Genomic DNA, 26830 nt, shown 5'->3' with positions numbered 1-26830 from the left:
GGGCACACTTTTCTTCACTACACCACCCGTAAGCTTCCATGCTCCGATGCAGCGCGGCCCGGCTTAGTCCCTTCAGTTTGCGGCCGACTGTCTCTCCTCCCAGCAGTGCCTAGCGCTGGGAGAAAAGTTAACCCCACCACGGCAGGCCACCGTTAATAAACGGCACAGCCATGAGGCGGGTGTGTGAAGAGAGCTCATGATCAGGATCCAAGTGATGTCCGGCATTAACCCTTTAGACGCCGCGATCAAATTGACTGAATCGTCTAAAATGCCAAAGTAATTGCCAGTAGCTCAGTGGAGCTGATCGGGACACTCGCGGCAGAATGCCTCCGGGTCCCAGTCAGCTGAGAGGACAGACTGAGGTTCCCTACCTTCGTCTGTCCTGTCCGATCGGCGCTCTAATAATGCTGGCAGCCTCAGAAGCCTCTAGTAATGGAGCAATGATAACACTGATCAATGCTCTGCCTATGGCACAGCATTGATCAGTGTCTGCAATCACAAGATTGCAGGTAGTAGTGTAGTCTCCCATGGCAGTTTTTTTTTTCCTAACAGGGTGCCTCCAGTTGTTGCAAAACTACAACTTCCAGCATACCTGGAGATCCTTTGGTTGTCCGGGCATGCTGGGAGTTGTAGTACTGGCAACAACTGGAGGCACACTGTTTGGCAAACTCTGTCCTATGGGGACTAAAAGATTTCAAAAGAAAATGTAAAAAAAATGTTAACAAGGCCCTCCCCTAATAAAAGGTTAAATCACCCCTTCCCCCCCATTTTTATATAAAAATAATGTTAATAAAAATAAACTTATTTGGAATCGCCGCACGCGTAGATTTTCGAACCAGGAATGCAAATTTTTGTCTATATACAGAAAAATAAAATTATAGGGGGTCAGAGATTCTGTGGTACAATGAGCAATGTCATTACAAAGTACAATTGATGGTGCATAAAACAACCTCATATGGGTATGTAGGGGGGGGGGGGGGGGTAGTTAAAAGAGCTATGGCTGTAAGAGGGAAAAAACCCACCCCCCTTGTTTCCCTCCCAGGTGGCACTGTAAAGCAAAGCAACAGCGCCGGAGAGTGTGCGGACCCACACTATACCTGGCCAGATATAAAATGCAGAAGAGGAATTGGGCTCTTTTCTTCCCATTTCGTATCCAATCCCTTCAATTTTATGTTCAGACAATGAATGTGAAATGGGGGTGCTATAGGAAATGAGGGGATTGGACATGAAATAGGAGGGAATTCACTATTTATTATATCGAAATCGCAATATTTATCTCCATAATTGCAATCGCAAATTTTCCCCAAATCGTGCAGCCTTAATTTCTAATAGACATGTAGAAACCCCTTTAAAATGGCTTAATCAGAAATAGAAATACAGAGCAAATTTATTCCAAAAACAGAGCCAACCCTGTTCTCAGGTTGTGTGTCTTATTACTTGGATTCTTTCACATCAATGAAACTAAGGTTTGGCGATGAACAGAAATTCGGCTCTGTTTTGCTATAGCTGGATAACCCCTCTTATCTTCCTCGCTGCATTGCCACTGCAGGAATAAGGAAAGTATTCCTTTTAACCCCTTAATGACGCAGGATGTAAATGTACGTCCTAGTGAGGTGGTACTTAATGCACCAGGACATACATTTATGTCCTATACATAACCGCGAGCATCGGAGCGATGCTCTGGTCATACGCAGCAGGTCCTGGCCGCTGATAGCAGCCAGTGACCCGCCAGTAATGGCCGACGTCCGAGTACTTTAAGTAACTGCCACAACGCACCCTCCCATAGACATGAATGGAGGGGGCGTGGCGTGACATCAAGTCTCCGTCTCGTAAGCTCGGCGGTTTCCGAAACTGCAGACGCAGCTATGTATAGAATGCGGGCTGCTGAAGGGAGATCACGGGGGGTCCCAGCGGCGGGCCCCCCGAGATCAGACATTTTATCTCCTATCCTTTCGATAGTGGATAAGAAGTTTTTTCCCGGAATAACCCTTTAACCCCTTAAGGACCGAGACCTTTTTTCACCTTAAGGACCAGAGCATTTTTTGAACATCTGACCACTGTCACTTTAAACATTAATAACTCTGGAATGCTTTTACTTATCATTCTGATTCAGAGATTGTTTTTTCGTGACATATTCTACTTTAACATAGTGGTAAAATTTTGTGGTAACTTGCATCCTTTCTTGGTGAAAAATCCCAAAATTTGATGAAAAAAATTGAAAATTTAGCATTTTTTCTAATTTTGAAGCTCTCTGCTTATAAGGAAAATGGATATTCAAAATAAATTTCTTTTTGGTTCACATATACAATATGTCTACTTTATGTTTGCATCATAAAACTGATGAGTTTTTACTTTTGGAAGACACCAGAGGGCTTCAAAGTTCAGCAGCAATTTTTCAATTTTTCTCAAAATTTTCAAATTCGATATTTTTCAGGGACCAGTTCAGTTTTGAAGTGGATTTGAAGGGTCTTCATATTAGAAATATCCCATAAATGACCCCATTATAAAAACTACACCCCCCAAAGTATTCAAAATGACATTCAGTCAGTGTTTTAACCCTTTAGGTGTTTCACAGGAATAGCAGCAAAGTGAAGGAGAAAATTCCAAATAATTTTTTACACTCGCATGTTCTTGTAGACACAATTTTTGCAAGGATTAAAAGGAGAACATTTTTACTTGTATTTGTAACCCAATTTCTATCGAGTAAGCACATACCTCATATGTCAATGTAAAGTGTTAGGCGGGCGCAGTAGAGGGCTCAGAAGGGAAGGAGCGACAAGGGGATTTTGGAGAGAACATTTTTCTGAAATGGTTTTTGGGGGGCATGTCACCTTTAGGAAGCCCCTAGGGTGCCAAAACAGCAAAAAAACTAAACAAAAACACATGGCATACCATTTTGGAAACTAGACCCCTTGAGGAACGTAACAAGGAATTAAGTGAGCCTTAATACCCCACAGGTGTTTCATGACTTTTGCAAATGAAAAAAAATATATATTTTTTTACCTAAAATGCTTGTTTTCCCAAAAATTTAACATTTTTAAAAAGGGTAATAGCTGAAAATACCCCCCATTTCTCCTGATTCAGAAAACACCCCATAAAGTGCTCTGCTGGTGCACTACAGGTCTCAGAAGAGAAGGAGTCACATTTGGCTTTTTTGAAGGAAATTTTGCTCTGGGGGCATGCCGCATTTAGGAAGCCCCTATGGTGCCAGGACAGCAAAAAAAAAAAAAAAAAACACATGGCATACCATTTTGGAAACTAGACCCCTTGGGGAACGCAACAAGGGGTAAAGTGAACCTTAATACCCCACAGGGGTTTCACAACTTTTGCATATGTAAAAAAAAAAAAAAAATGTTACCAAAAATGCTTGTTTTCCCAAAAAATTTACATTTTTACAAAGGGTTAAAGCAGAAAATACCCCACAAAATTTGAAGCCCAATTTCTCCCGATTCAGAAAACACCCTATATGGGGGTGAAAAGTGCTCTGCTGGCGCACTACAGGTCTCACAAGGGAAGGAGTCCCATTTTTTGCTTTTTTGAAGGAAATTTTGCTCTGGGGGCATGCCGCATTTAGGAAGCCCCTATGGTCCCACATGGCATCACATTTTGGAATCTAGACCCCTCCGGGAATGTAACAGTGTTACAGTGAGTACTTAATCCTCACAGGTTTTTTGAACAGTGGGCCGTAAAAATGAAATTTTTTTTTTTTTTGGCACTATTTTGATAGTGTTACCCCAAATGTTTCATTTTCACATTGGGTAATAGGGCAAAAGGCGCCCAAAATTTGTAGAACAATTTTGTCTGAGAAAAAAAAAAAAACATATGTGGATGTAAATTGCTCTGTGGACGCACTGCAATGCTCAGAATAGAAGGAGTAAAAAAAATTTTTGAAATTGAAGTCGGGGGTCATGTGCATTTATAAAGCCCCCAAAAGCAAAAATAAACCCACATGTGATACCATTTTAGAAACTACACCCCTCAATGAACGTAACAAGGGGTACAGTGGGAAATAACACCTCACAGGTTTTTTGAAAAGTGGGCCATAAATTGGAAAATTAGATTTTTTTACACTAAAATGTTGGGGGGGGGGGGGGGGTTACCCAATTTTTAACATTTTCACAAGGGGTAATATGAGGAATTAGGTTACAAATTTTGGAGGGCTTTTTCCCGACTATAAAAATACATCCACATATGGGGTAACGTGCTGGACAGGCGCACAACAAGGCTCAAAAGTCATAGAGGTCACTTTGTATTTGTGGCCTATGGCATATCAGCAGCTGACGGTTACATACATTCCGAGGAAAATACAAAAATGAAACACCAACATGTGACACCATTACAAAAAAGTACCCACTCTGAGGAATGGGTATAGGGGTAAAGAGGACATTTTGAACGCACAGGTGTTTCCTAAATTTATTTTCCAGGAATAGATGATGGGTAGCTTTTGAAAATTGCAATTTTCAACCTATGCTCTGCGTCATTTTTCTGGGAACCATTAACATGTGACTCCGAATTGTCGCTGGAAATACGACAGAGCTCAGCGAGAACTCTTCGCATTTTAGGCGGATGTTTGTTACGGACCTAATAGTTACATACATTCAGAGGAAAATACAAGAAAGGAGCACCCACATGTGAACCTATTACAAACAGTATACCCCCTAGGGAAGGTGTATAGGGTGAAGTAGAGATTTGGAACAGACGGGTGTTCCCTTCATTTATTTTCCAGGAATGGATGAAGTGTACTATGGGGGGGGAAGAAAATTGCAATTTTAGTACTGATATGCCAATTATTTTCCCAGAATGATGACCCAGAGTACAGCCAAAAGTGAAAATGATGTCCGCCCCAAACCCTATACTCTGAATCATCATTCTGGGAAGGGGATGTGTGGGGCCGTCCCTATTCTGTTACCTCAAATGTATACTACACCAGTCACCATCTACATCCGGGTCACAGGGTCACACGTGACCCTGATGACCCAGAACCGCTGCAGAACGCCGGTAAGTAGTTACCGGTGTCCTGCAGCGATCGCCGGTATAGGAGGTCCTCCGGACCTCCTCCGGCACACTGCCGGGATGTCTGCTGATTGAAATCAGCAGACATCCGGCTCCAATCCCCGCCCGGCGAGCAACGGAATCGCAGCACATCGCTCGTCTGAATTGACGAGCGATGCGATCGCCGACATGGGGGGTCATCATGACCCCCCTGGGCGATATGCTGGGATGCCTGCTGAATGATTTCAGCAGGCATCCGGCCCCGGCTCCCCTCCGGCTAGCGGCGGGGGCTGGGAATGCTCAGGGCGTATCCATACGCCCTGTGTCCTTAAGGACTTGGAAACGGGGGCGTATGGATACGCCCTGTGTCCTTAAGGGGTTAAGGCCAAATAAGGCTCAGTCCTTAAGGGGTTAAATAGAAGAAGATCACCGGAGTACCCCACTTAAGTTACTGATTAGCAAATACATGACAGATGGTACAATTCATTGTTTCAGAATTGCTGATCTTTAGTCATAGATGAGGGAGTACAGGAAAGGCCAGGAGTTGGGCCCACGCTGTAACCGGCAAATGCCCGCTGCCATCAGGACATCGGAGATAGCTATGATGTCTGTCATTTAAAAGGTTAAAAGGAAATCTGTCATCAGTATCACCCGCACTAACCTGTCATACAGGCTTGTATTGTGGGTGATCCCAGACATTTTTCCATTCAATTGCTTTTAAAATCATAAATATGTTTAAAATGTAATATAAAAAATGGCCATTAGGTGGCTTTGTTCTGTTCCCTTCCACAATTAATACGGTGAGTTTGGTCTCCTCCCGACCTGGCAAGAGTCCAAACTCAGTGCTTTTCTGCACAGAGCTTGATTGACAGCTGCACAGAAAATGAAAGCTCCACAGATTCTCCAAGAAAGCTGCACAGACTGAAAGCTGCAGAAGAACCTCACTGATAGCAACAAAGGCTGAAACATGCACAAAGCCTGAGGTCTTCTATTCATCACAGCACTGCAACCATGTGAGGGCGGAAGTGCTCCCCCAACAGGCTTCAGTGATATCATGCCTTCTGGGAAACACCCACTTTCTCCGGCTGGGAGATTGAAGAAAGGTTTTTAACGCTCTGATTTTTTTTTTTTAACCTCTTAAGGAAGCAGGGCGTACCTGTAAGCCCGGTCCCGGTATTTAAAAGGGGTCACGCCGTGACCCCACATGATACCGGGTATGTCCCAGCGGCTAATGATAGCCGGGAACCTAGGGCTAATAGCGTGCGGCACTATTAACCCTTTAGACGCGGCGATCAAAGTTGATCGCCGAGTCTAAAACTAAAGTAAAAGCTTCCCGGCAGCTCAGTCAAGCTGATCGGGACTATCGCGATAAAATGGCGATGTCCCGATCAGCTAGGACGCGAGCGGAGGTCCCCTTACCTTGCTCAGTCACGTCCGATCGGCGTTTGATTGCTCCAAGCCTGAGCTACGGGCTTACGCAATCGACCCCCTATAACTCTGATCCATGCAAAGCCATGGCTTTGCAGGGATCAGCGTAAAAGATCAGTGTGTGCAGTGTTATAGCCCCCTATGGGAGCTATAACACTGCAAAAAAAAAAAAAAAAAAGGGAAAAAAATAAAACGTTAATAAAGATCATTTAACCCCTTCCCTAATAAAAGTTTGAATCAAACCCCTTTTCCCATAAAAAAAAAACGAAATAAAAATAAACATGTGGTATCGCCGCCTGCGGAAATGTCCCAACTATAAAAATATATCATTAATTAAACCGCACGGTCAATGGCGTACGCGCAAAAAAAATCCAAAGTCTAAAATTGCGTATTTTGGTCACTTTTTATATCCTGAAAAAATGAATAAAAAACTATCAAAAAGTCCGATCAATACAAAAGTGGTACCGATAAAAACTTCAGAACACGGCACAAAAAATTAGCCCTCATACCGGCCCGTACACGGAAAAATAAAAAAGTTATAGGGGTCAGAAGATGAGAATTTTTAACGTATACATTTTCCTGCATGTAGTTATGATTTTTTCCAGAAGTACGACAAAATCAAACCTATATAGGTAGGGTATCATTTTAACCATATGGACCTACAGAATAAAGATAAGGTATAATTTTTACCGAAAAATGCACTGCGTAGAAACGGAAATTTTTTTCTTCAATTTGGTCACACAATGAATTTTTTTTCCGGTTCGTCGGGGATTCTTGGTAAAATGACTTACCGTATTTTTCGCCCTATAGGACGCACCGGTATATAATACGCACCCAATTTTAAAGGTGCAAAATCTAGAAAAAAAAAGATTCTGAACCCAACAGTGATTTTCAACCTGCGGACCTCCAGATGTTGCAAAACTACAACTCCCAGCATGCCCGGACAGCTGTCAGGGCATGCTGGGAGTTGTAGTTTTGCAACATCTGGAGGCCCGCAGGTTGAAGAACACTGGTATAGGAGGTAATACTCAAGTGTCCCCACCTCCCCGGACCCGTCATTGCTGCCCTGGATGTCGCTCCATCGCTGTCGCCGCGTCCCCAACGCTCCGGACGTCTTCTTCCCCGGGATCCACGCTCTCCGTCATCACGTCGCTACACAGCACGCCGCTCCTATTGGATGACGGGACGACGTGATGATGTCGAAGGAGAGCGCCGGCCATGCAGGGGATCTCGGCACGGAGCAGACACAGAGGAGGCAAGTAAGGTCCCTCCCGGTGTCCTGTAAGCGGTTCGGGACGCCGCGATTTCACAGCGGCGGTCCCGAACAGCCCGAATGAGCAGCCGGTTAGTGTCACTTTCGCTTCAGACGCGGCGGTCAGCTTTTATCGCCGTGTCTGAAGGGTTAATACAGGGCATCACCGCGATCGGTGATGTCCTGTATTAGCCGCGGTGTTTTTCGTACAAAGTTGTGTTTTACCCATTATTTGTGAGACAATTTGTGAGGAGGAAAAGAAAAACCAAAAGTTCAAAAATGTAAAATCCTGATTTCCTTAGGGGATGATTGTACATTTCTATTCACCTCTGCACCCAAGCCTTCTTGGATACAACTTTATTTCTAGAGACCAAAATTACAGTAGCTTAATCCACAACATACTCGCAGCACTATGTTAATACCTTTCAAACCCTTTATATCTGTATTTCGAACACTCTGCTTTCACTTGAAGAGCTAACTCTCGTGTTGGTGCAAGAACCAACATTCCAGGTCCTTCACGTTCATGTCTGGGACTACAATTAGAAGGTAAAGTATTGGAACATACAAAAGATCAACAATTAGTGGACATAATAAGTACATGCAATTGATCCTATAGTTATAAAACACAGTCTCACTCTAGTGTCCTATGGACTATGCATTTTTACAACACAAAGTTTTAGAAATTGAAGTAATACTTTTAAACAGCTACTGTGGGTGTTGCCTAGTTAAATATTTTAGAAACAATGATTCAACAAATAAGGATTCTATGTTCAGTAGCTTCTTCTTTTGGCCTGGTAACGTTGACCACCTCAGGTGGCAGCTACTTCAGACTTTCTAAATAGGTGATGTCCTTTTAGCATACATTGCATAAATTGATAGTACAAGCAAATAAAGGAGAGAAATTGATTATCAGCTCAACAAGGATCGGTTACATGTTAAATTCTGTAAAGAGTGGAAAGAAAAGTCCAATGAAAGACAGAAAAAGCTGCTTCAGGCTAGAGTAAAGTTTTCTACTATCACAAGTGCTGGCTTGTGCCTAAGAAACAGCTGTAAGAAGACTAATGCATGAATGAGCATTGTTACTTTAAGCCCAGCACTGGGGTGAGACAGTAAAACACTTTAATAGAGCCAGCCACATCTTTGTGTCACTGTCTCACTACACCTCCCTTCTCCGCCGCCCCTCTTCAGACTTTTATGGGTCTTATGTTACCTTGTATAGCCATTATTTTGTTATAGAAAAATGAATTACTAGTTATCACCAGCTTCCTCATGCATACCAAATGAATCAGCATGTGTCTGATAACTGGATCACTGATAGTAACAGAGGATTAAATGGTATATAAATCGCAAGGTGGGAAGGAGATGAGTTATAAATACTGAAACAAAATGACAGTCTACTGTTTGTTCTTGTTGAGCAAGGAGAGTAGGGCAGGTTAAATATGCAAAAGTAGTAATTTATAGTTATTAATATGACAGCAGTAACTCACACTGGTTGTAGATCTAAGTGTATGAATCCTGGCAATAAATATGCTAGTGTTTTTCCAGTGCCTGTTTGTGCAATCCCAATCAGATCTATTCCTTGAAGGATGATGGGCCATGCCTGAGACTTCAAAATAATATAAAGAGAAGAAGGAAAAGAATGTTACTTAACAATGACATAAACAAGCATTTAAATATAAAACCTTACTAAAAAGAAAAACCACATTTCTTTCATACAACGGAATTTTGGCTGCAGCAGCCTCCCATTGTTTTCAATGGGATTCTGCTGCACCATGCATAATTTCCAAAATATGTTTGCACTGCAGAAAATCAAATCCCAGACTCTGCTGTGTGAAAGGGCCCTAATAAAGAAAAAAGTTCAAAAGGCTATGGACACCTTCAGTTTTCTTTTGGTCCATATAAGGCTTTCTCCCTCCCAGTATTCCTGTATTGTCATCAATTTCTTCCCATTTCTGCTGCAGCCCTTTATTTCTTTCCTTAGACCATCAAGCTGCTGACCAGAAAACTACATGTCCTAATGCATATACATGAGTTCAGCCTATCCCACCCATCCTCTGCGTATTTATAGTTCTTTGCCGTCACTAGGACCTAAGAGAGAAGAATTATAAATATGAAGAAAATGGGAAGGCATAGCGCAGCAAATGACTCAGCAAGCCAGCTCCCGCTTCCATTATGCAAAATACAAAAAAATCCTATAAATGGCAGCAAAAGCTCGAAAATGTCTGGAGTACCGTATTTTTCGCCGTATAAGATGCACTTTTTCTTCCGCAAAAATGGGGGGGAAAAGTCGGTGCGTCTTATACGGCGAATACACCCCTATCGCGGCGGTCCCTGCGGCCATCAACGGCCGGGACCCGTGGCTAATACAGGACATCACCGATCGCGGTGATGCCCTATATTAATCCTTCAGACGCGGCGATCAAAGCTGACCGCCGCGTCTGAAGGGAAAGTGACACTAATCTGGCTGTTCAGTCGGGCTGTTAGGGACCCCGCGGTCCCGAACAGCCCGACTGAATAGCCGGGTAAGTGCTTACAGGACACCGGGAGGGACCTTACCTACCTCCTCGGTGTCTTCTCCGTTCAGGGATCCCCTGTATGGCCGGCGGTCTCCTTCCTCGTCATCACGTCGTCGCGTACGTGCGTAACGACGTGATGGCGGCGACGGAGAGCGAGGATACCCGGCCGGCAGCAGAGAAGTGACGGGGACGCGGCGACAGCGATGGAGCGACATCCAGGGCAGCGGTGACGGGTCCGGAGCGGCGGGGACACGTGAGTATTACCTCCTATGCAGTGGTCTTCAATCTGCGGACCTCCAGATGTTGCAAAACTACAACTCCCAGCATGCCCAGACAGCCAACGGCTGTCCAGGCATGCTGGGAGTTGTAGTTTTGCAACATCTGGAGGTCCGCAGGTTGAAGACCACTATTGGGTTCAAAATCTTTATTTTTTTAGATTTTGCACCTATAAATTGGGTGCGTCTTATACGCCGGTGCGTCCTATAGGGCGAAAAATACGGTAATTGCAATAGGTTCAACATCTTTTTACTCAGCTTTTGGTGGCTAAACTGGAGTCACACAAATATTGCTGGCGAGTTAGCATTATATGGACAAAAAACTAGAATGCATCTTTATTTTTGTTTAAATTGACACTTTTAAACTTAATCCACCTGAATTGGTGTAGGTCTCTCAAACCCAGCATGTTCTAGTGCAGCCATTACTTCTGGAAATGGTTGAAATGCTTCTTCAAAATTACGTACAGGATTGGGAATGTGTCTCTTTTGTCCTTCCTTTAAGTCATCACAAATAATGTTATTGTTATCCTTCCTGCAATAACAAAACCAAAATAAAATAAGGTTAACTAAACCTAAAGAGCTATATTTGCAAAACGATATTTTAGTTTTTTCTCCACCAGAAATAAGTCCCAAATAGATTGGTCTTCTGGAAACCAAGGGGATGCAGTCTTTTTAACCCCGTAAGGACATGCGCCGCAAGTGTTCGGTGCTGCAGCGAGTAGCTACGTGCACAGCGCTGTACATTTACGGCACAGTTACTGCTCTCACTTCATCCACGGCGGGTCTCAGCGGCTGTCAGTAGCCGTGGACATGCCGGTAATGGCGGACATCAGCAATAGCGCTGTTTTCCATTAACCCCTCAGATGTCGTGATCAATACAGATCACGGCATCTGCAGCAAAGTGGCACTTTAAATGACTGATCTGATCTCCTGCGACAATGCCACGGGGATCAGATTAGCCAAGATGGTGGACGGAGGTCCCCTCACCTGCCTCCGCCGGTCTCCCGGGGTCTACTGTTCTGATCTGCCTTTCAGCAGACCAGAGGATCGCCAATAATACTAATGAGTGCTATGCCCTATGCTATGAACAATATTAGAAATCTGATGATTGATGTACAAAGTTTAAGAAAAACAAAATGTAAAAAAAGGGAGAAAAATATAAAAAAGTGAAAAAGCCCCTTCCCCAATAAAGATTAAAATCACCCCTCCCCCCCACACATTTTAATCAAAAGAGCGTAGAAAATAAACATTTGGCGTTGCCACGTGCGTAAATGTCTCAACTCAAAAAATATAATTTTCATGATCCTGTTCGGTGAACAGCGTAAACGTAAAAAATAAAAAATTAGCAAAAGGCTATCAAAAAGTTATATACGCAAAAGTGGTACTAAAAAAACTATAGATCATGGAGCAAAAAGTGAGTCTTCACACATCCCCGTATACCGAAAAATTAGAATGTTGGAGGTGGTCAAAATAGGGCAATTTTAAACTTACTGATTTTGAAAAAAAAAAAAAAAAAAAGCTTGAGATTTTTTTTAAAAGCCGCACAATAATAGAAAAGTATGTAAATATTTTATTCGTATTGACCATCAAAATAAAGAAAACATGTCATTTTTACTATAAAGTGTACAGTGTTCAAAATTGTGATAAATATATATTTTTTTAGGGGGGTATACAATACATTTTAGGGTAAAATGAGTGATGTCATTACAAAGTACAATTGTTCGAGTGCCGGGGGCCGATCCACTGCTGAGGTACCCGGAGGGCTTACCTCTCCCCTCCACTGCCTGCTCCTCCACTCCTAATGATAAGGAATCTAATGATTCCTCCTAAATGTGAAACTAAAGGGGACTAAAAGTATAAAAATATAAAGTAAAAAAAAAAAAAGAAGTTTAAAAAACATACACATTAACCCCTCCCTTATTAAAATTTTAAATCACCCCCTTTTCCCAAATTCCTACAATTGTGGGCAAACGGCCAGGAGGATCCGGGTAAGGTAGGGATCATTTTAATCAGCGTCTCCCGCACTATCCACCACTACTGTGGATAGTGCGTGAGAAAATATCTGACAGTTTTTCTTTAATATGTTTAAAATGTGCTCTTCTGACCCCTATAAACTTTTTTTTATTTTTCCGCATACGGGCTCATTTTTTTTGGTATAAAAAAAAAAAAAAAAAAAAAAAAAAAAAGCTATTTTGGACTTTGGAATTTTTTTTTTTTTTTTTTTTTTTTTTTTTACAGGCAAGCCATTGACTGTGCGGTTTAGTTAACAATATATATTTTTAGAGTTCCGACATTTACGCATGCGGCGATACCACGTTTATATTTTTTTATTTACATAGTTTTTTTTTTTTATGGGAAAAGGGGGGTGATTCAAACTTATTGGGGAAGGGGTTAAATGACATTTATTAACACTTAATTTTCATTTTATTTATTTTTTGTGCAATGTTATAGCCCCCATAGGGGACTATAACATGCAATACTTTGATCTCTTACACTGATCAATGCTATGCCAAAGCATTGATAAGTGTTATCGCTGCTCGACTGCTCCTGCCTTGATCTCAGGCATGGATCAGTCATTCGGCGATTGGACACAGGAGGCAGGTAGGGACCCTGCTCGCGTCCTGCAAGCTGACCGGGACACCGCGGTGGTCCCAATCATCCCGACTGAGCTGTCGAGAAGAAGTTTTTAACATTTTAGATGCGGCGATCAAAGTTGATCAAACTTTGATCGCCGCGTCTAATGGGTTAATACCGGACATCACCGTGATCTGTTATTTCTGGCATTAGCGACGGTTCATGACGCAGGGTCATGGCATGACCCCACCTTATAGAATGGGAGCGGGCGCAGGGCATACAGGTACACCCTGGATCCTTAAGTGGTTAAAGGGGTACTCCGGTGGAAATTTTTTTTATTTTTATATCAACTGGCTCCAGAATGTTAAACAGATTAGTAAATTACTTCTATTAAAAATCTTAACCCTTCCTGTACTTATCTCCTGTATACTACAGAGGAAGTTGAGTTGTTCTTTTCTGTCTGTCCACAGTGCTATCTGCTGACACATCTGTCTGTGTCAGGAACTGTCCAGAGTAGGAGCTACTCCTCGTAGCAAACCTCTCCTACTCTAGACAGTTCCTGACATGGACAGCGGTGTCAGCAGAGAGCACTGTGGTCAGACAGAAAAGAACTACTAAACTTTCTCTGTAGTATACAGCTGCTGATAAGTACTGGAAGGATTAAGATTTTTAAATAGAAGTAATTTACAAATGTTTAACTTAAAAGGAATCAGTTCATTTGAATAAAAAAAAAAATTTATATATATATATATATATATATATATATATATATATATATATATATATATACATATATATATATATACATATATATATATATATATATATATATATATATACACACACACACACACATCTCCTACCTCCAAGCTGTTACCTCCTCTTCAGACATTGATGCAACACTTGCTGCTTCCTTGTAGAAAGCCTTCTGAATTGGAAGCATATCTTCGAAACAAAAACAAAAAACAACACTGCCAATATTAAGCAGCTTTAGCTGAAAGAGATGGTAGCAATACCTAAGCTCCAGAGCAACTAGAGAAGCAGCAACAAGGATTGGCTCTCTGACATTTCCCCTTAGATGGTTTCATCCTGTGTGAAATGCATGGACTTGGAGAGCATGCAGTGGACAAGGGCGCAGAGGCACTGCTATGGCTATGAAGACGTTATCGCTAGGCTAATTGATCAATATGTGATAGGTGTGTGGACATTTTCTATCCTAAAATTTAACAGACTCTGACACTCTCTAGGGTGCATTTACCCCTCAGCCTTTTTTCATAACAAACACTCCTGTCCATGATAATACATCTCAACTCCACAGACTTCTGCTATTTGTAGGTTGATGAAGTTGCACTACAAATAGAAGTTAAAAAAAAAATAAAGAGAAAAAGCATAATCCCTTGTTAGGTAAATCCCTGTCTGGCTACCAATCCAAGCACATCCGATCTATATGGGTCAAAAAAGTGTTTAGCCCATTGAGTCCATGGCAGAGCATCACATACTGGAGGACTAAAGTCTCATATTTATAATTTTTTGGGAACGTCCCAATACCATTTTTTTTTTTTTTTTTTTAAGTTCGAGTACAGATACTTTAATTCTAGTACTCGCTGATACCAGTTAAGAGTACTTTTATTTCAAAAGGGAATCTGACACCAAGGTGACCCGGTCTCTGGCGCTGCTTACCGTGCTGATATGTGGGTTCCTAGTTGTGTGCAATAGAGGCGGCTGCTGTAGTATGAGCCAAGATTTCTCTCTTCTCCATTGGGCAGAACAGAGAATTTGCATTGGTGGTAAGACCAATGTCTCCGAAGCGACTGCGCTAATGTTCACATGGTGAGCAGTGGTAGAACTGGGTCACCTGCACTATCTACATATAAATTGAAGTTAGTGCAGGTGACTCTGCTGTAAGATTGCCTTTAATAGTAGCCAGTATCCCCTTGTAGGTAGTATAGATAGTTGCAGACATTAGCAGCAGCTCCCAATAGACAGCGCTCACCTGCGGGTGTTGCCACTCCGATGTCCCGTTCTCCTGTCTGCATCATGGTGTTCTGAGGAGGATCATGCAACATACACATCACTCTGCTTCCTCCGTAGCATTACGCTGGACGCAGGGGAGGAGGTGGAGTTAAGTGTGTGTCACATGCTCCTCCATGGGACACCATGACGCGGACGGAACGACGGGGCAGCGGAGCCGGGCCGCACTGCAGCAGGTATCAGACATGGTATCGGGGACATTAAACGAGTCCCAGATACCATGCAATTGCTGAATTGCTGGGTATCTGCCCCGATACTAGTATCGGTACATCCCTACAATTTTTCTCATCTTATTTTTGTATTGTTCTATTTGACATAGTAAGTTGAAAGATTCACAGAACAAACATATAATAATACAAATATATACCAAAAACACAAACCTGCCCATTTCATTGCTTCATATTTATCTTTATTTTCCCGAAGTAAAGTCCAGTTTATTGCAGGTCGTTCTTCATCTTTACCCTCGACAGCACTAGAGGAGTAACTGTCCTTGTACCCCCATCCTGCATTTAGAAGAGATTACCTTTTTAGCAATGTCAAATAAAACAAAAAATAAATAAAAATAAAAACTAGAGTTTAAGATATTAAAGTTATTTAACAGATAGCATGTGGCACACGTCAAGAACCAGATTCTCCAGAAAAAAAAGCTATACTTTATGCAACACCTACAGCAAAGGCAAATAAGAGAAACCGTGTCTCATTCTGTTACCTCAGACCCAGGGCTGTGGAGTCGAGGAGTCGGACGAAATTTTGGGTACCTGGAGTCGGAGTCGGCAAACAATGCAGCGGCACCGACTCAATTTAGATTGGAATAAAAAAAAATAAAAAAAAGTTTAAATGTGCCAATTCACAAAAAGTTATAATTAATGACTTCTCTACTGTAAGACTAAAGACAAATGCATGCAGTGCCTCACGTAACCGCAAAACGAACACGTTAAGTGACCGTGAAGAAGCATACTTTTCATGTGCTTTACTATATGGCACACAACGCACAATTAGGAGCAGCAATACTTATACTTTCCATAGTGTTGTGTTCTGCTGTTACAGGGAACCCATGGGTAACCTAGCCTCTCACTGATAAGGGATTAAGAAAATATGTTTTTTGCAGTACTAGAGACACTTGTATAAGTGAAGGGAATGGAGGGTCAATAGTTCAAGACTGAAGCTGTAAACCATTGGAAAAACTGCTGCCATTCAGCTAAGGCTATAAAAACTTGTAAACTCGATTGTTAGCTTAAAGGGGTACTCCGCACCTAGACATCTTATCGCCAGATCGCCGGGGTCGCACTGTGCGTAATGAAGGGTGATACAGGGGCTGAAGCATCGTTACATCATGGCTCTGCCCCTCGTGATGTCACGGCCAGCCCCCTCAATACAAGTCTATGGGAGGGGGCGTGGTGGTCGTCAAACCCCCTGCCATAGACTTGCATTAAGGGGGCGGGCCGTGATGTCATGAGGGGCGGAGCTATGACGTTACGCCGCTCCGTCCACTGTATCGCTCTGTATCAGTCCCCCAAACTCGCTCTGTGTAGTAATGACAGAGCGGTGCCGCAGCGGCGATCTCGGGGATCCCCAGCAGCGGGACTCCGGCGATCTGAAATCTTATCCCCTATCCTTTGGATAGGGGATAAGATGTCCAGGGGCGGAGTACCCTTTTAAACTTTAAACATGACTATGGGATTCTACTAGGGAAATCATGTTTTATAATAAATGCCCCTTCCTTGATCCTCCCACTGCCCTATCTTCAGCAGCAGATCAGCACACAAACTGTTCAATACAGTAGACTGTTGGCTTCCCAGCCAGTAGTCCTGTGGTAATGACAGGTATGTTACCTTTCTTTCCTTCAAGGAATGTATAAAATACATTCGCATATTAATACAGAGGAGTCGGAGACCCCCCCCATTCCTGAGACCCCCCCATGTAGGCAATCACCGCAAATCTTCGGTCAATTCCGAACAGTAATTCCGGGTCATACGGGTCTCCGGTGATCAGGAAAATAAGGGGGATCGGGGCTGTGATTTGTAGTTTTGCAACAGTTGGAGATCACTAAGCAGTAGTCTCTAAACTGTGGCCCTCTAGATCAGGGGTCCTCAAACTTTTTAAACGGGGGGCCAGATCGTTGGAGGGCCGGACTATAGATAACAAAACATGAATAAATTCCTATGCACACTTATATATCTTATTAGTGGACTACCACTTTAAGTACACAGCACAGTTCCCCCCACATTAGGTTACATAGTTACATAGCTAGTACGGTCGAAAAAAGACATATGTCCATCAAGTTCAACCAGGGAATTAAGGGGTAGGGGTGTGGCGCGATATTGGGGAAGGGATGGGATTTTATATTTCTTCATAAGCATTAATGTTATTTTGTTCCAGGAATGTATCTAATCCTGTTTTAAAGCTGTTAATTGTTCCTTCTGTGACCAGTTCCTGAGGTAGACCATTCCATAAATTCACAGTTCTCATGGTAAAGAAGGCGTGTCCGCCCCTTGAGACTAAACTTTTTCTTCTCCAGGTTGGCAGTATAGATCCCCCACATTAGGTTGTAGTTCCCCCACATTAGGGTTGGCAATAGTTTCCCCACATTAGGGTTGGCAGTACAATTCCCCAACATTAGGTTGGCAGTATAGTCCCCCACATTAGGTAGTAGTTCCCCTACATTAGGTTGTAGTTCCCCCCCACATTAGGTGCAGTATAGTTCACCCACATTAGGTTGTAGTTCCCCCACATTAGGTGCAATATAGTCCCCCACATTAGGTGCAGCATAGTTCTCCCACATTAGGTGCAATATAGTCCCCCACATTACGTTGGCAGTATAGTTCCCCCACATTAGGTGCAATATAGTCCCCCACATTAGGCTGGCAGTATAGTTCCCCCACATTAGGTGCAATATAGTCCCCCACATTACGTTGGCAGTATGTTCCCCCACATTAGGTGCAATATAGTCCCCCACATTAGGCTGGCAGTATGTTGGCCCACATTAGGTGCAATATAGTCCCCCAGATTAGGTGCAGTATAGTTCCCCCACATTAGGTGCAATATAGTCCCCCACATTAGGTTGGCAGTATAGTTCCCCCACATTAGGTGCAATATGTTCTCCCACATTAGTTGCAGTATGTTCCCCCACTTTAGGCTGGCAGTATAGTCCCCCAAATTACGTTGGCAGTATGTTCCCCCACAGGCATACAGCCTCCAGCCATAAAGTATGGCTGGAGGCTGTATGCCTGTGTACTGCCCCATTTCAGTGTTCCGATCACCGCTCCTCGGGTCCGGCCATAGCAGGACCAGAGGATCGGTGGTCAGAACACCGAAGGGACGCGCCGCTGGTAAACACTTACCTACTACCAGCGCGCGCGTCCTTGCTTCTTCTCCGCTGCTCCGCGCTCGGTTGCTTCTTCTCCGCTGCTCCGCGCTCGGTTGCCTCTTCTCCGCTGCTCCCGGCGGTCCCCGCGTTTTTAAAGTAAACGCGGGCCGCAGGTACTTAACAGAGGCATCCTTGTGTTCCGAAAGCATCTTTCGGAACACAGGGATGTTCTAAGGCAAAAACACCCGGCAGGCCGGGTAAATGCGCTCCGCGGGCCGCATGTGGCGGGCCGTAGTTTGAGGACCCCTGCTCTAGATCCTGCAAAACTACAACTCCCAGCATGCCCACACAGCAGTTTGCTGTCTGGGCATGCTGGGATTTGTAGTTTTGCAACATCTGGAGGGCCACAGTCTGGAGCTCACTGTGCGGTGGTTTCTAAACCATGGCCCTCTAAATCTTGCAAAACTACAATTCCCAGCATGCACGAACAGCAAACGGCTGTCTCGCCATGCTGCGAGTTGTAGTTGCGTACCTCCAGCTGTTGTATAACTACATCTCCCAGCATGCCCTTCGGCGATCAGTACATGCTGGAGGCACACTGGTTGGAAAATAGAGTTGGGTATCAGAACCTAACTGAAGGTTTTCCAACCAGTGTGCCTCCAGCTGTTGCAAAAGTACAACTCCCAGCATACACGGTCTGTCAGTACATGCTGGGAGTTGTAGTTTTGAAACAGCTTGAGCATTGCAGGGTACATTCATTCACACGGGCGGGGATTTACAGTTAGTTTCAAGTTTGAGCTGCAGCAAATGTTCCGCCACAGCGCAAACTCCTAGCGGGAAACTCACTGTAAACCCCGCCTGTGTGAATTTACCCTAAAAACACTAAACACAAAGTAAGGGGTAAAACACTACATATACACCCCCTTACACTGTCCCCCCCAATAAAAATGAAAAACGTATCGTATGGCAGTGTTTCCAAAACAGAGCCTCCAGCTGTTCCAAAACAACAACTCCCAGCATTTTCGGACAGCCACTGACTGTCCAGGAATGCTGGGAGTTTAGCAACAGCTGGAGGCACCCTGTTTGGGAATCACTGGCATAAAATACCCCTATGTCCACCCATATGCAATCCCTAATATAGTCCTCAAATGCGCACGGTGCTCTCTCACTTCGGAAGCCCTGTCTTATTTCAAGGAAACAGTTTAGGGCCACATATGGGATATTTCCGTACTCGGGAGCAATTGCACTACAAATTTTGGGGGGCTTTTTTTTCTCATTTTACCCCTTATGAGAAGGAAAAGGTGGGGGCTACACCAGCCTGCTGGTGTAAAAAAAATAAATAAAATTTACACTAACATGCTGGTGTTGCCCCATACTTTATTTTCAGAAGAGGTAAAAGGGAAAAAAAAAAAAAAAAAAAAAGACCCTCAAAATTTGTAACGCAATTTCTCCTGAGTATGGAAATACCAAATATGTGGATGTAAAATGCTCTGCGGACGCACAACAAGGCTCCGGAGTGAGAGCGCACTATGTACATTTGAGGCTTAAATTGGTGATTTGCACAGGGGTGGCTGATTTAACAGCGGTTCTGATATAAACGCAAAAAAAAAAATACCCACGTGTGAACCCATTTTGAAAACTACACCCCTAACAGAACATAACAAGGAGTATAGTGAGCCTTAACAACCCACAGGCGTTTCACAAATTTTCCTTGAAGTTGTATGGGGAAAAAAAAAATGTAAAAGAAAAAGTAAATTTTTTACTTTTTTTTTTTTTACACTAAAATGTTGGCGTTACCCTCAATTTTTCCTTTTCACAAGGGAAAAATAGGAAGAAAAAAAAAGCCCCCCAAATTTTGTAACCCCTCTCTTCTGAATAAGAACATACCCTATATGTGGATATAAAGTGCTCTGTGGGCGAATGACAATGCTCAGAAGAGGAGCGCCATTGGGCTTTTGGAGAGAAAATTTGTCCAGAATTGAAGGCCATGTGTGTTTACAAAGCTCCCATAGTGCCAGAACACTGGACCCCCCCCCCCCCCACGTGACCCCATTTTGGAAACTACACACCTCACGGAATGTAATAAGGGATGCAGTGAGCATTTACGCCCCACAGGTCTCTGACATATTTTTGGAACAGTGATCAGTGAAAATGAAAAATGTAATTAAATGCCAGTGGGGTGTAAATGCTCACTGCACCCCTTATTAAATTCTGTGAGGGGTGTAGTTTCCAAAATGGGGTCATGTGGGTGGGGTTCCACTGTACTGGCATCACGGGGGCTTTGTAAATGCTCATGGCCGCCGACTTCCATTCCAAAATAAAATTCTCTCCAAAAGCCAAAATGCGCTCCTTCTCTTCTGAGCATTGTAATGCTGCAGCAGAGCACTTGGCGTCCACACATTTATTATTTATTTATTTATTTTATTTATATAGCGCCTACAGATTCTGCAGCGCTTACAATTATGGGGTACAAACAAAGACAAGTATCAGACTTAAAATTACACAATAATTATTCAAACAAGAGGTGTGGGGATATGTTGGGGAACCGATGCAGCACGAGTGAAGTCTTGGAGACGGGAGTGAGAAGTTCGGATTATAGAAGATGTTAGTGTGAGGTCATTAGCAGATCGGAGAGAACGTGTAGGATGGTAGACAGAGATGAGAGAGGAGATGTAGGGTGGTGCAGCATTGTGGAGAGCTTTGTGTGCGAGACTGAGGATTTTGTACTGTATTCTGGACTGAATTGGTAACCAGTGTAGTGACTGGCACAGGGAGGAGGCGTCGGTGTAGCGGCTGGAGAGGAAGATGAGTCTGGCTGCGGCATTAAGGATAGACTGGAGAGGAGAGAGTTTGGAGAAAGAAGAAATGGGGTTACAAATTTTTGGGGGCATTTTCTCCTATTACCCCTTGAAAAAAAAATGTTAAATTGTGGGGGGGACTGCATTTTAGTAAAATTTGTTTCTCTCTTCATTTACACATTCGACTTTAACGAAAAGTCGTCAAACACCTGTGGGGTTATAAGGCTCACTGTACCCTTGTTACTTTCCTCAAGGGTTGTAGTTTCCAAAATAGTGTGCCATGTGTTTGTTTTTGTTCTGTTCTGGCACCATAGGGGCTTCCTAAATGCAACATGCCCCTCAAAAACCTTTGCTTTCCAAAAGCCAAATGTGGCTCCGTCTCTTCTGAGCATTGTATTGCGCCCGCAGTGCACTTGAAGTCCACACATGAGGTATTTCCATACTCAAGAAATGGGGTTACAAATTTTGGGGGGCATTTTCTCTTATTACCCCTTAATAATTCATACACCGGAACTGGCCAGCACCGGTGGGTTATGTGTTACAGACAACACTGCCAGAATCGAAAATGGTATACTTGACAGTCAAGTTGGGATAATGCTGGACGGTATGACCATCACCGGGAGTGGGCCCTCAGTATAGTGTCAGGTGCTCGGGGGTCCTCGACATGGTACCCGGGGTCTCGGTCAGGCCACCTGGTAACTCACCTCCATGTCTCCGCAGTTCTGCTCGAGTTTCCCGTACCCGCCTGGAAGTCACATGCCCGCTGGGAGTTGTAGTCCCCTCCCAGCTCCTCAGAGTCAGTTCAGTGAGGCTCGGACTACACTTCCCAGAGACGCTGTGCAGCCGGACGGTTCTCTACACCATCAAGCATTGGAGTTGATTGCGATGAAACAGTATTGCGGTATGTGAAAAATTTGTATGTACAGATGTGAATAGCAGTGACTGCAGACTCAGAGGCCCTGGGTCACTGAACTATGCAATGCTCTGCACATAGCTGCCCTACAGGGATGTATGAGGACTATTTTTTTTTTGCCGTGGTCTGTACTTTTTATCGGTACCATTTTTGTTTTAATGGGACTTTTAGATAGCTTTTTAATAATTTTTTATGTCATATGAAGTGACCAAAAACACACAATTGTGGACTTTGGTATATATATATTTTTTACGTGTACACCATCGACCATGCAATTTAATTAACATTATTTTTTTAATAGTTCAGACATTAAACACATGCAGCGATACCACATACTTTTTTAGTATTTTTTTTTTTTTTACATTATCTTAGTTTAAAAAAAAAAATGGGAAAGAGGGGGGGGGGGATTAAAGCTTTTATTAGGGAAGGGGTAAATGGGAAAGAGTTAAAAAAAAATTTTTTACCATAATTTTATTACACTTTTTCACTTTTTGTTATAGCTACCATAGGGTATGTGCAGATTGCAGAGAATTGCACCCTAAGGTCTGTAGAAGACCCTACGGTGCAATGCTCTGCAGTCTGCACATACCCCCATGTGTATAGCAGTGTGTGTACATTCCTATAGAGGTGGGGGTATGTGCAGAGAATTGCACCCTTGTCTGATGTACAGACTAGGGTGCAATGCTCTGCACACATACTCCCACCTGTATAGAAATTTACACACACACTGCTATGCACATGGGAGGGTATGTGCAGACTGCAGAGCATTGCATCGCATCCTAAGGTCTGTAAAAGACACTAGGGTGTAATGCTCTGTCTGCAGTCTTCTCTGCACGTACCCCCCCATGTGTATAGCAGTGCAGAGCAGACTGCTGACACAGATGGGAGGATCGCCGACCTCCGGGGCCGGAGCATAGCGCACAGTGGGTGTGTGCTCTAGAAGATTTTTATTTTTACCTATTGAAAGGGGGTGGCAGCGTTGGCGGCTGAAGATGGCAGTCCAGGGCAGGCTGAGTGGAGGAAGGAATGGCTGCACTACGGTGGGAGGAGACCATTAGGAGGAGCAGCAGCCCCACCTTGGAGTGATTGGTGAATGTACTTTGAGGGCGGGGCTGCCACTGAGTCTGCTGCAGAGTCTGCTACGGGATTTGCGGGACCCACAAGCATAGCGCCTGACCGCCCCAGCCTCCTGACCGGTATATGAAAAATTATTGTTTATAAATTAAAATAAATAAATAAATAAATAAAAAATAAAAAAGTTTTCGGTATACCGCCCAGCACTAGGTTGGGGTATGTAGGCCTCATGGTGAGTGCTTAAACCCCTTAAGGACTGAGCCCTTTTCCGCAATTCTGACCACTGTCCCTTTACACATTAATAACTCAAACGCTTTTACCGAATATTCTGATTCGGAGACTGTTTTTTCGTGACATATTCTACTTTATTTTGGTGGTAAATTTTCGGCGTTACTTGCATCCTTTTTGGTGAAAAATCCCCAAATTTCATTAAAATGTAGCATTTTTCTAACTTTGAAGCTCTCTACTTGTAAGGAAAATGGATATTCCAAATAAATTTAATTTTTCTTCACAAATACAATATGTCTACTTTATGTTGGCATCATAAAATGGACATATTTTTACTTTTTGAAAAAATTAGAGGGCTTCAAATAGAGCAGCAATTTTCAAAAATTTCATGAAAATTGCAAAATCTGAAGGCACAGATGTTACAGAACTACAACTCCTAGCATGCCTGGGCAGTATAGGCATGCTGAGAGTTGTAGTTTGGCAACATCTGGAGGGCTACAGTTTGGGCACCACTGTAACAGTGGTCTCCAAACTGTGCATGCTATAAATTCTGCCGGGTGCCGAAACTTTTGCAGACGCCATTGTTTTGTTTTCTGTTATTTTGAAAGTGTAAATGATGGAAATAAAATCTAACTTTTGTTGACATATTATAAGAATGTTTAATCTGTAATTTGATGCCTTTTGGAGATTTTTCCATATTTCCTTGGCTTCTTTATGCACATTAATACAAATTTTTACCTGGGGTGCCAGAACTTTTGATCCCTACTGTATGTTGCTCAACTTCAAATCCCCATTGCAGCCCAATCAGACTTCCTTAAAGGACAACTGCAGCGGAATTACACTTATCCCCTATCCACAGGATAGGGGATAAGTGTTTGATCGCGGGGGTCCGACAGCTGGGACCCCCCCCCTCGATCCCCCTAATGGGGTGCCGGCATTAGCGCCCATGGTGACATAACGTCGACCTAGAGGTCGACTGTGATGCCCCGTCTCCTCCCCGTCCCCATACAGTTCTATGGGGGATGCGGGGAGGCACGAATGCTGCCTCCCCGCCTCTCCCATAGAGATGTATGGAGGAGGCGTGCCGGCCGCAACATCATGCTGCGGCTGGCACGCCCCCTGCACGGGAGAGCCGCAGCCCCGTACAGGAGATCGCCGGGGGCCCCAGCATTCGGACCCCCCGCGATCAAACACTTATCCCCTATCTTGAGGATAGGGGATAAGTGTTTGTACCGCTGTAGATGTCCTTTAACTCCTTAAGGACGCAGCTCATTTTCACCTTAAGGACCGAGCCATTTTTTGCAATTCCGACCACTGTCACTTTAAGCATTAATAGCTCTAAGATACTTTTACCGATTATTCTGATTCTGTGATTGTTCTTTCGTGACATATTCTACTTTATGTTTGTGGTAAATTTTCGTCGTTACTTGCATCCTTTCTTTGTGAAAAATCCCAAAATTTCATGAAAATTTAGAAAATTTAGCATTTTTCTAACTTTTAAACTCTCTGCTTGTAAGGAAAATTGATATTCCAAATACATTTTATATTGATTCACAAATACAATATGTCTACTTTATGTTGACATCATAAAGTTGACATGTTTTTACTTTTGGAAGACATTAGAGGGCTTCAAAGTATAGCAGCGATTTTCTAAATTTTCATGAAAATTTCAAAATCTGAATTTTTCAGGGACCAGTTAAATATGAAGTGGATTTGAGGGGCCTTTCTGTGAGAAATACCCCCTAAATGACCGCATTATAGAAACTACACCCCTCAAAATATTCAAAATGACATTCAGAAACTTTGTTAACACTTTAGGAGTTTCACAAGAATAGCAGCAAAGTGGAGGAGAAAAATCAAAATCTGCATTTTTTACATTAACATGTTCTTGTAGCCCCATTTTTTTTCCTTATTAAAAGTGGTATTAGGTGAAAAAAAATTGTATCCCAATTTCTCCTGAGTACGGAAATACCTCATATGCTGGCATAAAGCGCTCTGTGGGCTCACAACATGATTTAAGAGGGAAAGAGCAACAAATTTTGCTGTCATGGTTTTTGGGGGCCATGTTGCATTTAGGAAGCCCCCATGGTGCCAGAACAGCAAAAAAACACCCCACATGGCATACTATTTTGGAAACTACACCCCTCAAGGAACGTAAGAAGGGGTATAGCGAGCCTTAACACCTCACAAGTGTTTGACGACTTTGCGTTGAAGTTGGACGTGAAAATGGAAAATTTGATTTTTTACACTAAATTGATGGTGCTACCCCAAATTTTTCATTTTTACAAGGGGTAATAGGAGAAAATGGACCCCAAACCTTGAAGCCCAAATTCTCCCATTTTAGAAAATGCCCCATATGTGGACGTTAACTGCTCTGCTGGCGCACTACAGGTCTCAGAAGAGAAGGAGCAAACTTTGGCTTTTTGAAAGAGAATTTTGCTGAAATGGTTTCTGGGGGGTATGTTGAATTTAGAAAGTCCCCGGGGTGCCAGAACAGCAAAAAAATAAAAATAAAAAAATAAACACATGGCATACTATTTTGGAAACTACACCCCTCAAGGAACATAACAAGGGGTATAGTGAGCCTTAACACCTCACAGGTGTTTGACGACTTTGCGTTGAAGTTGGATGTGAAAATGGAAAATTGGATTTTTAACCCCTTAAGGACCAGGCCATTTTACACCTTAGGACCAGAGCGTTTTTGAACATCTGACCACTGTCACTTTAAGCATTAATAACTCTGGGATGCTTTTACCTATCATTCTGATTGCGAGAATGTTTTTTCGTGACATATTCTACTTTATGTTATTGGTAAAATTTTGTCAATACTTGCATTGTTTCTTAGTGAAAAATTCAAAAATTTGTAACTTTGAAGCTCTCTGCTTGTAAGGAAAATGGATATTCCAAATAATTATTTTTTTTAATTCACACATACAATATGTCCACTTTATGTTTGCATCATAAAATTTACGTGTTTTTACTTATGGAAGACACCAGAGGGCTTTAAAGTTCAGCAGCAATTTTCTACAAAATTTCCAAAATCACAATTTTTCAGGGACCAGTTCAGGTTTGAAGTGGATTTGAAGGGTCTTCATCTTAGAAATACCCCATAAATGACCCCATTAAAAAAAACTGCACCCCCCAAAGTATTCAAAATGACATTCAGTCAGCGTTTTAACCCTTTAGGTGTTTCACAGGAATAGCAGCAAAGTGAAGGAGAAAATTCACAATCTTCATTTTTTACACTTGCATGTTCTTGTAGACCCAATTTTTGAATTTTTACAAGGGGTAAAAGCAGAAAATGTATACTTATATTTGTAGCCCAATTTCTCTCGAGTAAGCACATACATATGTCTGTAAATTGTTCGGCGGGCGCAGTAGAGGGCTCAGAAGCGAAGAGGAGATTTTGGAGAGTACGTTTTTCTGAAATGGTTTTTGGGGG

At 42.9% G+C, this 26830-nt stretch overlaps 1 protein-coding gene across 2 annotated transcripts in view; it reads right to left on the bottom strand.

Annotated features, from left to right (window-relative positions):
* Positions 1–26830, bottom strand: part of DDX43 (DEAD-box helicase 43) — a 130192-nt gene that overhangs the window by 54756 nt on the left and 48606 nt on the right. For both annotated transcript variants that reach the window (XR_008891247.1, XM_056565872.1), the window contains exons 4-8: positions 15449–15571; positions 13901–13982; positions 10839–10995; positions 9160–9278; positions 8095–8205 (exon numbers count right to left, since the gene is read on the bottom strand). Coding sequence is in view for 1 of the 2 variants with exons in the window: in XM_056565872.1 (XP_056421847.1) it covers positions 8095–8205; positions 9160–9278; positions 10839–10995; positions 13901–13982; positions 15449–15571 (592 nt within the window). In the remaining variant the exon portion in view is untranslated. The remainder of the gene's footprint in view (positions 1–8094; positions 8206–9159; positions 9279–10838; positions 10996–13900; positions 13983–15448; positions 15572–26830) is intronic.

The sequence above is a fragment of the Hyla sarda genome, chromosome 3, assembly GCF_029499605.1.
Source record: "Hyla sarda isolate aHylSar1 chromosome 3, aHylSar1.hap1, whole genome shotgun sequence".
Classification (NCBI taxonomy): domain Eukaryota; kingdom Metazoa; phylum Chordata; class Amphibia; order Anura; family Hylidae; genus Hyla; species Hyla sarda.
The sequence above is the reverse complement of the archived record's forward strand: the minus strand, read 5'-3'. Positions and strand labels throughout refer to the sequence as shown.